The sequence below is a fragment of the Bubalus bubalis genome, chromosome 8 (genome assembly GCF_019923935.1).
Source record: "Bubalus bubalis isolate 160015118507 breed Murrah chromosome 8, NDDB_SH_1, whole genome shotgun sequence".
Taxonomy (NCBI): domain Eukaryota; kingdom Metazoa; phylum Chordata; class Mammalia; order Artiodactyla; family Bovidae; genus Bubalus; species Bubalus bubalis.
Genome location: NC_059164.1, coordinates 116,839,500 through 116,851,950, shown reverse-complemented (window position 1 = coordinate 116,851,950; position 12,451 = coordinate 116,839,500). Strand labels below are relative to the sequence as shown.

Sequence of the window (12,451 nt, the reverse complement as noted above, 5' to 3'; positions counted from 1 at the left end):
AGCCTCAACACCCCAACCCACCCTCAAGACACACACCCAAACAGAGAGGCCCCAGTGCAGGCTCCTGAGCAGGCCCGAGCCTCCCTCCCGGCAGCTCTTCTGCCTTTCCCTCACTGGAACGGGCGCTCGTCTTCTCTCCCCTATTTTAGACTGCAACTTCCGTGAGCACCAGAACCAAGCTTCTCAATCATCCGCTTCTTCAATACCTAACACAGCACCTAAATCCAGGGAAGTCTGCAGTGTTTTCTGAATAATGGTCAAATTGAACTGATGCTAATTAACTTAAGATAATCCCAGTACTTCTTTCAAAGCACTAACACATACTACGCATTTCAAAAGATTCCTACCTACACCCCATAGAACAGCTAAAGACATTCTAACACTCAAAGGGCAGACATCTATCTGGAGACCGCAGCTCACCAGAAGTCACTGTCCAAAGATTCTTGCAAGCTCAGGGATTTTGGTTTCTGCTTTTTTAACTACACTCATACTTCAAAGAGGAGATGTATTAACTTTTCACCAACATTAAAAAGATGCTCATTTTAAATATGGAAGAAAAAAAAAACCAAGCAAACTTTTGGACTCTTTTTAAAAAGATGAACAAATACCTCTTCGGTTTCAGGATCAACCTGGGAATCAGTAATCTCATCTAATTCCTCTTCAGCAACACAGTCTTCCTGCTCTTTCATCCCTTGTTGCCCACAAGCCCGCAAGTACTCTTCATCCTAACAGCCATTAAACAGAAAATAAGTTTTTCTCGTATTGCTTTGGGGCTTGTAAGCACTTTTCCTCTTCATGACTCATGCTGAGCTATGTGAGCACACTTTACTACAACGATTACCAGACCAAGCAGAAAAGCACGAAGCACAGAACTAGAACGGGACTTTCCCCGAGCGTTAACGAGAGCAAAGTGCAGCGTGCCCACCTGGTTGATACGGGCAGTAACACGGACTCTGCCTCAACCTCCAAGGACCCCAACACACAGCTCTTCTCAAAATCAACACCAAGGAGATGTAATCTTAAAAAACAAAGCGTGCATGCGCTTGCACAGAGCAGCTCAGCAGCAGTACTGGGGCTGGAATCACGCCCAACTTGAACTATTTTCATAGCAGCAGAAGACAACAAAAGTATGGGCAATTCAACTCAACACAGGAGCTGTATTAAAATTGCATGTTAGTTAGTTTCTCCACCAGCCGCTCCTTTGAATTAGAAGGATGACCTCAGGTTCGCATGGAATGTAAGGAGCATGGTAGCAGGCAGGCAGCTCTTAAAAGCACAGGGAAGGAAACAGGCAAACTGGCTAGAAACAACTGCAAGCAAAGAAGGGCTCCGACAGGCACGTGCAACCGCTCCCCTCGAGGGGAGCTGAACTTCGCAGCGTCCCTGGCCACCAGCTGAAGTGAGCCATCGGCAGCTGCAAGGCAGCGGGGAAAGCAGACAAGCGGCGGGGCCTGCACAGCTCACCGCTTGGGGCCCAGTCTCGACACAAGGCACAGCAGCAGCACACAAGGCGTGGACCGCCTGAGGCCCCTCAACTGTCTCTCAAGACCGCCCCTACATACTGCATTTACTTCCCCAAGGAAACTGCTGCCGTTCCACCCAAAGTAGCAACCATCACCACCCAAGATTCCCTGAGAGCAGGACTGTCAGAGTTCAAAGAAGGCCGTAAGAGGCAAGCAAAATTTTCAGTAAACATACAAGGGAGAAGAGTCCACACCACGGAATTCTCACCAGGAAACAAAAACCCGTTGTTACACAAATTACCAATTTCAAGTTGTTTTTACAGAACACTGCTTTACAAAATCTCATCTACGTTAACTTTAAAGGCACTAAGTAAATCCAGTTATGCTCAGAAGTACAAATCACCTAACAATATTCAAATATCCTGTTGAATAATAAAGAATTTACATCCCTTCCTAATACAAGAATACAATTTTTTATATCAAATCTCAATTCACTCTCAAGATTAGGACAGCAAAAGTCAAAAAAACTGCTTTTGAGTATGACAGGAAAGAACACTACAGTTTACTATCAACTTTTTAGGTAAGTGTCCCTTCTGGTGGTAACATTCTGCAATATTATAATTCTACTCCCAGTTACAGAATCCCTCTGTCTGGCCTGCGTGAGCTCAAACAGATAGAACACACTCAGGATCAGTAGAGAGCGCAACTCCAGCTCCAGTGTATGAGTCAACATGGCCTAACCAGGACACGAACCCCAGTTAAATAAACCATTTAATAAACTAAAACACCTCTGGGACATACAGGGACACAATCGACTCATATGTTCATTATTCTAATAATGAATAATTAATTAATCTGCGCACCAGTGACAGCCTAAGAAAACAGAAGAGGCCCTCACTGCAGAGCCGGAGAAGTATTTCACAGCTTAAGTGCGTTTTCCTCTCCCCATGCAAAGAAGTGGCAGTGCCCGTGTCTACCACTGTGATAACTATAGAGAAGAAACCGGTAATCTTAAACAGGGAAGAAAAGAAAGAGCATGATGATAAACCTGGATATCCTGAGGGTGGCTGACACTGCTCCAGAAAGATACTGACCTTTACCTCACCTTTAAACTTTATAATTCTCTATAAAAATATTTAGACACATTCAGAATTCTTAAGTAAACTTCCAAGATTTTTTTAAATTCTGAAAAAATTAATTTTAATGTAGAAAAGTACTGTGACTGTATTGAATTTGCATATTTTTTTTCCAATACCTGAATCTTACGCACAAGATGTCAGATGGTTTAAGTTGGATTTTATACAATGAGGAGCCTAATGTAACCCCAAGTTTGGAAAACAAGAGAGAGAAATTCCTCACTTGCTAGAAATCCTCTTTACAACAAACTCTGCAAGAACACCAGAGAGAAGGGCCTCTTCCGTGATCATGTATAGGTACTACCAAGCACTTCCCAGACGGAGACTGTTCTGCTAAATTCTAAGCTCTCAGCAGGCAGGGGCCACGCTTCATGTTTCAACAGTTCTCGTGGCCGCACTGCTTCCACACTGGTAAAGATCTGCCGAAATGCTGAACTCACAAGGGATACGACTGACCAGCCACCTCATCTTAGGGATGAGTAGTAGAAATAACACAACACTAACCATCAGATACTTGGGCACAATTTTAAAAGATTTTGGCCTAATTTTTAAGGAGCATTTTAAACTACAGTGTCTCACTTTAACACAGTATATGAACACACTGTAAACCAGAGATCACCAGTCCACACTACTGTAGGATTTATTACCAAAACAAACCATTACAGAGTTATCGAAAGAACAAGGACTCACGATGCCTTTTATACGATTCTGTTTACCAAAACTACACACATCTTTTAGTGATTATGTCTACTAAAGAGAAACCATTCAAAAAGAATCAAACCTTAAAAATAACTACTGAGATATGGAAACACAACTGTGTCTGGAACTAAATATTCTAAGGCTCCATGTAAACAATCTCTTTCAAAACTACACACACACACACATTTTTTTCTCAAATGAAAAATCATTTACTCTGAATGAAAACATAAAAGCAGAATTCTTGCCCTAAATCTGCTGACCTCCACCCCTTCCCAGCAGCCCCCAACATGGTACCACAGGAGCCCAACATGCTGAAAACCCTAAGATTCCACTGCATCTATGGAGATCTCGCCCTTCCAACAGAAATTTCACTAAGTGCTTGTTTCATAAACAAATCTCTCCCAGTAATGAATCATTAAGACAGATGATCTTTCACTACTACCTTTTTCTACCTTTTTCTTTTTTGACTGTTCAACCTTAAAAAAAAAAACCTACCCACCAAAACCATCTTTCTGAAATAAAAATCAGCACAATCTCTGCTTCCTGATTACAGATAACAAATTGTGTGTGACATTTCCTAAACTAACCTCCAATCTCTTTATTCATGTTTAGACAGTTCTCAGTTACAAAAAAGGATGAATGAGCAGGACATCAATCACTCTGGAATATTAGCACCTTAAAGATGTCTTTAGCAGGTCAATAATCTTTTCACCTTAGAAGGACTTTATCAGATCTTGTCTAAAGCCTGGATAAAAGCGCTGCATTAAGTACTTCTAACAATTGACAGTGTATCTCCACCACACAAAGCTGTTTTCTTCCTTAGGGTGCAATCCTCAAGGTCACAATTCTGTGCAGCCTTCCAGAATGACAAAGGAGCATTAGCTCCGGCCAAACAAGCTGTCAACACAAACTTTGTCATAGCTCAGATAAAGAAACTGGCAGACAGTGATAATAAGGTCTAATTTCCCTCCCTCCCAGGGGAGGGAAATAGATTTCAAATCAGTCTAGAAACCTATGCCCAGGCAGCCATGTTATTTATCTTCAGCCATACAAAGGAGAAAGACTCACTGTGAATTCATCTAAAGGCTCATTGATCTCGATGTCCAGGACCTCATCATTGTACAGCTGCTCCTCCTCGGGCTCCTCCACGTACTCAATATGGTCTTCTGTGAGCTCAGCGTCATGGCCTTCATACTGCCCTTCTTCTGGGTACTCATGAGCATACAGTTCAGACCCATCCGATTTGTGATAAACGAGTTCGTCCTCTCCTTGCTCATACTCGGATTCCTGTTCTGCAGACTGGTCGTTAGTGTCAGACATCTCAAATGATGTGACCATGTCTGACGTGGCAGTCAGACTGATCGTGACATCCTGAGTACTACAGAGGACAAAAATACAAAGAAAAGTAGGCAACTGGAGTGGAGCTCAAAACTAAATCATCACATTAAGTTAACTGTTATCAGAGACCAGTGACTGATCAATGCACACAGACTACAAGAGTGACTACAAGTGAAACGCACGTGCTACACACTCAGCCAGCACCAGACTCCTGCCACCCTGAGCGCCCACACTATCATCCCTCCAGTGACCTGAGCAGGAGAATCAGACCAACTGTGAGGAACAGGTCTGCCTGGGAAAAGTCCAGGACTGAAATAGACCACTCTTCATTCTATCTTTCAGAATAAAGGTGGTATCCATTTTCTAAGACATCCAAGTAAAACCAGGAGTACTACTCTATAAATAGGAACTCATAGATTGAACTTTTTTTTAATTGGGAGGATGACTGCTTTACAATGTTGTGTTGGTTTCTGCCATACAACATGAATCAGCCGTAAGTCTACATATATCCTCCCCACACCGATGGAATTTTAAGAGCTTTTCTGTATCTATGATGCACACTATAAACTTGTATTTTAAAAAAATCAAAACATTAAAAGTTAGCATGTAAATACATTTCAATGTTTAACTAAATCAAGTTCATACTAGCCTCAAATTTTTTAAAAAATAGCTAATTTCTGAGTGAAATAAACAAAGGCAATTTTAAAACTGAAAAAAAAAATCATATTCCACCTGTTAAATCACAACGACCAAATGTCAAACAATTAAGATGCATAATAACAACATTTAAAGGGCAAGGTTTTAGGGCTAAATCTAAGTTTGCACCCATTAAGTATACAATCCTAACAAAAAAACTGAACATTCCACATACACGTGAAGATACTACATGGCTAAAAACCCCAAGGGCAACGTAATTCAAAAGATCAAAATCTAATAATGATATCAGAGAATTAAACTGGGAAACAAATAACTGGTAGAATAATTTAAAACTTACTGTTACCCATAAAAATTACTTTATGTTAAAAAACATCTATTACATGTCTACAGCTCAATAATAAATAGCATGTATTTGTTAATTACATTTATACACAAGAAGTGTCTTTATTTTCACAATAAATGTTTCCTCATAAAATTGAAAATATTTCACTTAACAAGAGTATAGTAAATACCTCTTCCTCTTTTTATAACAGAACTTACTATTATAAGCTGTTAGTCAAGAGAAAGATATTCTCTACTGCCATGCACTGAATATTTGTATCCCCCGCAAAATTCATGTGCTGAGTCCTAACACCCAGTGTGATGGTGTCTGGAGGTGCAGCCGTTGGGAGATGCCGAGTCCACAAGGGTGGAAGCTCATGAATGGATCAGTGCCCTATAAAAGGGACCGCAGAGGGCTCCCGCACACCCACCAGCCACGTGAGCACACAGTGAGAGGGCCGGGGGCCTCACTGGCCCCAACCAGGCCGGCATTGACCCTGGACTTCCCAGCCCTCAGAACTGTGAGAAATAAGTATCTGCTGCTCACAAGCCACCAGTTTATGATATCGTGTTACGGCAGCCCAAACTGACTACATCAATTATATTCAGATAGTCAACTACAATCTAAAGTACAGTCCAAAGGAATTTCCAAAATGACAATTTAGCTAATTGATATGCATAAGTAAAAAATGTCTAAAATGAAAACAAAAGCAGCAACATCAAACTGCAACCAACATTACTGAGTCAGAGGCCACTGCCCCATCCAAATAAAGGAATTCTCTAAAAGAGCAGTACAAACCTATCTGGAACTTCTATAACCGGCACTCAACAGAGTTCACAGGTTATTAAATGCAGGACCAGCAATGATTTTAGACAGATGACCTATTTGTAGTAAAAGACATACGGCTTCCACATCAGTTATATTAATATAATAACATAGTTTATTAATATAATTATATTAGAATATAATTATATGGTAAAGATACAGTACAATATCATTTATATCCCACTATAACTATAAATCAGTTACTAGAAATTTAAACAAAGAACATTTTAATGAGATAATATTCAGTACCAGAAATTTTCTTCGTCTTCATTATCGCTCTGTAGGAGATCATCATTTAGCTCTTCATCTGACAAATCCGATTGATTCTGATTAAAGCAAGAAATCTAATTAATGCATGTCACTTCCATAAGAAAACTTGTTACAAAACTGCAAAATTACATTGACTGGATTATTTCTAACCTTGTTATTAAAACATTTGCCATTCACAAAGTTTTCTCAGTTTGATATAATCAGGGACAGTCAAGGTTCTACACATGGCATAGTAGCTAACTCCCCCAGACTAATTTTCAGATGCTCAGTCAAGTAAATACAGAAGGAGCAAGCATAAGGATCATATTATGACTCTAACAAAGGAGGAAAAAAACGACAAGTCCTTTGGTAGTATGATACAAACAATTTTTTCTTATCATACCAAAAAAAATGGTATCCTTAAGATTTGATTAAATTTAACATAAACAACAGAAAAAAATAGTGGAATTTTAGAAAAAAGCAGATTTTAGATAACTAGATTGCCCAACTGAAATGATAAAGAGACTAAAATAAAACTCTGGTTTGTCCAGTAGATGGATACATGAAAATAAGTACAACTTGGATTCTCTTTCCTGTTCCTGACAGGTTTGTCTACTCATATTATGAATAAGCAGAGGCAGTCTACTGAGTGTGCCAACTGGCCAAATTTCTAAAGTTACAGGTTTTGTTAAGCTAAATACATACCAGTATCTTAGATTTAAGATGGGGAACTTCACACTTTCCTACCTTATTAAAATTATTTCTATGGTATATATAAATTACTATTCCTCCACAACATGCACCCAAGGGGGGAAAAAAAGACTTGATTTTCTACCTAAGGATGAAAGAAAGAAACCAGAAATCTTTTCCTGCCATTTTATAGATTATAAACCTAGGCTTCTCAAACATATCTCTATTTACCTTTCATTAAGGTAGTTTTGATATAGCCCAAAAAACATCCATCTTATTTGTAGTTTTTATTAGTTGCCCACAGAACCTGTCATCCATTAACAGGGATGAGCCAGGCCTGCTATGCATGTGTGCGTGCTAAGTCGCTTCAGTCGTGTCCAACTCTTTGCAACCCCACAGACTGTAGCCTGCCGGGCTCCTCTGTCCATGGGACTCTCCAGGTAAGAACACTGGAGTGGGTTGCCATGCCCTCCTCCAGGGGATCTTCCCGACCCAAGAATCGAACTTGAGTCTCTCATGTCTCCTGCATTAGCAGGTGGGTTCTTTACCACGAGCGCCACCTGGGAAGCCCAGGCCTGCGATGGGAGAACTCAAATTTAGCTGCCCAGGATCACTAAATAAAAGCACAAGATATCTTTAAAAAATAACAATTCAATAAAGCCAAATTTCATTCAATAATAGGCTGTTCCCTTCAGGTTTTTAGCTAGACTTCTAAATATTGGTCAAACATCGACTAAATCACACCCCAGACAAAAGAGTGTGTGCTGCACTAGGCCCTGGTGGTGATCACGCCGCACTGTCTGAGCGCTGAGGATCCAACGCTCTATGTCGGCTCTGAACTTGATGAGCAATGGCACAGGAGGCACAAGTGACCAAAACACCAACGTCACTTGGAAAGCTGGAGTGGAGGGCCACACTCCGCCCTGAGGCCACAGCTGATTCCCAACTACTCTGTGCCGATGACCTGCGGTGGCGTCTCCTCAGGCAGGAGGGGAACAGCTAGGCTGGACTCTGCTCAGGGTGGTCGGCAGGAAGGCAAGGCAAGGAGAGTGAGAAACTGGCCATGAACACTTGTGAAATCATTAGGGCCAGGTGGGCTCCCTGACAGAAACACAGGGCAAACTACATCAGGCTTGCCCAAGAGTAGAAATCCAACCGCATGTAAAATTATTTTACTACATTTAAGCATTTTAGCATCTAACTGGTATCCCTCACGAAAGCATTTTAAATACTTACAAAGGAAAACACGTGTTTACCTTAGGGAAGTGAACTCCCGAATACAGGGAGTGCACGTCAAGGCAGTGCAAACTAAGCCAGAGGCAGACAACAGTCCCCTCTCCTTCTGTGACCACCCCATAGGAGGACTGGCCCCGGGCCTGCCCCCGCCCCAATCACACCACGCAGGGTCATCCCGAGGCCAGCCCAAGCTCACAAACGGGCAGGCTGAGGGGCACGCTCACGGGTTCTTCCCTTGCAGTCATTCTGACCACAGGTTTACAGGTAACAGAACGAATTCTTCTTTAGAGTTACAGGGGTGACAAAGGAAAGGCTGGGGGAAGCCAAGGCCAGGACGCGTGCAGGCCTCGGGGGCAGGACTGGAAAGGAGAGCAGCTACAGCAGCTCGTGGGTCAGAGAAGACGCAGACGCAGGAGTAAGAGACAGGAAAGGGGCGGGACTGGCACTCCTGCCAGGACTGGACCTTCACCAACCGAATTATAAATGAGATGAAAAGGAAAATCGCATCAGATCTGACACTCAGACAACTGATCTGACCCAATCACCTAAGAGAACAACGAGCTTGAGTGTAACTGCCGACAGTAAGGAGCCATCACAGTCTGAAGACTTTAAAAACTAAGCATACAAGGCTAGCTTGGTATTTAGTGAGAATAACAAGAGTCTTTAAATTGTTAGTAAGTTTAAAAAAATTAGTATTTCACATTAATATCTATCTGGCTTTTTATTTCTATTTTTAATGTATGTTTCATAATGTTCAAAATACATTGGTAGAGTTAAGTTATACATATAAACACGATACATAAATATACACATTGGCGATAACAGCTTCCAAGTTTTTACTTGATCAAAGAAGTTCATATATGAGGATAATTTTATCCTTGTCTCTGAATCCCAAAAAGTAAATTTCAGATTCAGCATTCAAAATATTAACCACCTGAGGTGGGTTGGGGTCGGGTAAAAAAAAAAAAAAAAAAAAATTAACCACCAAATGTTAAGTTTCTTTAAGGCAAGTGGTAGTTTTGTTACAACTTTCATACACTCAAATGCCTTGACGTGCCAGAAACTAAAACATTTGCTTCAAAGGATTTACTGCCTGAATTACAAGTTATCAGAGAATTTACGGATATACAGTCAACTCTTTGTGCATATAAAAAGTAATCAATTCACAAAATTTTAATCTATACCCAACTTTCCAGTAACACATCCCATGCATAAGATGTACTCCTTATTTTAAATGCAATTAAATATCACTTAATTTCAGGAAGACCTGTACTGTTACCTTTTTGCCAGAGAGCAAATCTTCTCCAAGTAAGTCATCATCAAGTTCACTGTGGGGAAGAAAAAAAAGACATGACAATGTTTTATTCCTACTGAACACTGGAAAGTTTGCAAACCACTGGGGAAATTTACCCAGGACTTTAGGGTTTGGGTACTTTCACATTAAGTTTGCTATCTTTTCCTTTATCTTTATTAACAATGAAAACATTTTCAAATACACAGGGAACATCTGATCCTTTAAGTGTAGGAGTCTTTGCTGCAACCAGTGGCTCTCACTAGACTTCTCATCTTAGTTTTTCACCTCAATATGAGATCTTCATTTCTTTGGACTTGTTCATCAATGAGCAAAATAAGAAACCATACGTAATATCTATGCTTTCTCTTACCTTTCAAAACCTATAATGAAGCAGGAAAAGACACATGCACCAATATCATTAACTAGGAAAATTAAAACCAAAACCACTGGGAGACCATTTAACACTCATCAATTGTAAAAACTTAAAAAATGAAAAATCAATGCTTACGAGAACATTCAAGTATAGCATAATAACTAAAGGAATTATTTTTGTATAACAACAAAGTCATGTCAGCTGTCTGCAATTTCTAGTCAGCATGCTTATGTTCTGAAGTGATCAAAAGCAGATTTTCTCATAATTAAAATAGAAACCCTTAGCAGATGAGAAACCTGGAGACATTTCCCATTGCTTCCTTTTTTTTTACTTTTAAACTGATGGAAGATAGCTACCACTAACTTATGTCCTTTTTTCCCTTACGTTTGTATTTATTCTTATTAAGTTATGTCTTTTTAAAGCAAATGTCTAAGGACTAACATCTAGAAGAAGAAAACACAATTAGATTACGATTCTAGGTACAAATGCCAATGGAGACTCAACTGCACCAATGTTATTACAATTGTTACTTTTTTCATAAGGGTTCTGGTTACAAATTTCTATAGATTCTATAGGTTTTGAGCACTATTTTACTCAAAACCCATGTTTAGTTCTAGTGTGCTACTCTGCAGAATAACAGAATATCCTGGAATGTATATATGAAGTTACAACAGAAATTCAATGTACTATCTCTTAGAACTAGAAACAACAAATTATTTCATTCATGCACTGAGTATCTCTTTTATTACTTTAAGTTAACCTTACATAGATCCTATACCATTATTTTATAGATAAAGAAAATAGGGACAACAGATTAAATGATTTGCCCAAGGTCACACAACAGAGAGAAATCCAGGACAAGAACTTAGCTCATGGAAAAAATCTTTCATGGACCTGCATAGATACAACAGTTATCAGAGAACCGTGTATAACTTCTTTCAACATTTTCAATCCTCAAATCATCTAATCATCTTTCAGATACAATTTCTGTATCTTCATTGTTTTACATTCATTCTCCAATGGTGAGGAAATAAACGCTTGCTAGTCACAATATTTACAATAACTGCTTTTGAGAATTTGATTCTAGATGACCCCAAAAATATAAGCACCTCTTTGAGGACAAGCACCCCTCTGGAGCATCACTCTAAATAACTGAAAACAGAAGGTAATATCATTTGCCCAGGGGATACTAACTAGGAAGAACTCTTAAAAACCATAGTATGAACAGGTGCTGGTAATCACATAAGCAAAAATCTAGAAAGTGTTGGTGCCTTTTGCTGACACATAGATGGAAATAAGCAATCAGTGACTCTGATGAGCATTTTTCCTAAACAAGAGCATTTTTTAAAAGATAAATGAAAACTGTATCAGCTGTAAATGAACAGAGTGCACAGAGATGAACAGTTGCTTCCCTGACTAACAAAGGTAGTAAGAAAGAGCATTAAATAAGCAAGCAAGAGGAGAGACCAACCGCACAGAAGACCAACCGTCAGCTGCAGCTCGAGCGATCACTCCATACTCTGCTGGCGAGTCACTCTAGGCGCCGCACACACACTCGCTCTCGTGCTGACACGCTGAAACGGAGCAGGACCGTATGACCCTCACCCCCCACCATGCCCTCTGCCCGCCTCTTGCCTGTGCAAAACTTTAGTCAAGAGTAAGTTTAACCAGAGCAGCAAGAAATGCTGAAACAAAGGAAAACGGTCAAAGGAGACTAAATAACAACAATGCAGTCGCTGAGCAGAGTCAGGACCTTTAGTTCCTTCCCAAGTGAAGTGAGACCACTCAGTCACGTCTCTCTGTGACCGCATGGACTGTAGCCTGCCAGGCTCCTCCATCCATGGGATTTTCCAGGCAAGAATACTGGAGTGGGGTGCCAATTCCTTCTCCAGGTGATCTTCCCAACCCAGGGACTGAACCCAGGTCTCCTGCACTGCAGGCACTGTCTTTACAGTCTGAGCCACCGGGGAACCTTTCTCAAGGGTTATAGATAACATTCTGAGCCATATCTTGTAAGCTGTCTTATAGATACTAAAAGTCCAGATGGAGAAGTTAACACGATGACCAGACTGTACCCAGGACTTGAGCTGCCATAATTCTGAGAACTGATTGCAAAGAAATGGGAATGAAAGATTGAGGGCAGGAGAAGGGGACAACAGAGGATAAGAT

The 12,451-nt window shown here is 40.4% G+C and overlaps 1 protein-coding gene across 12 annotated transcripts in view; it reads right to left on the bottom strand.

Moving 5' to 3' along the window:
- Positions 1–12,451, bottom strand: part of RBM33 (RNA binding motif protein 33) — a 110,613-nt gene that overhangs the window by 81,731 nt on the left and 16,431 nt on the right. For 10 of the 12 annotated variants that reach the window (XM_045166494.1, XM_045166497.1, XM_045166498.1 and 7 more), the window contains exons 3-6: positions 9,895–9,943; positions 6,690–6,766; positions 4,367–4,676; positions 609–725 (exon numbers count right to left, since the gene is read on the bottom strand). In XM_045166494.1, the coding sequence (XP_045022429.1) occupies positions 609–725; positions 4,367–4,676; positions 6,690–6,766; positions 9,895–9,943 (553 nt within the window). The remainder of the gene's footprint in view (positions 1–608; positions 726–4,366; positions 4,677–6,689; positions 6,767–9,894; positions 9,944–12,451) is intronic. The other 2 variants (XM_045166500.1, XM_045166501.1) reach the window with 1 other exon arrangement.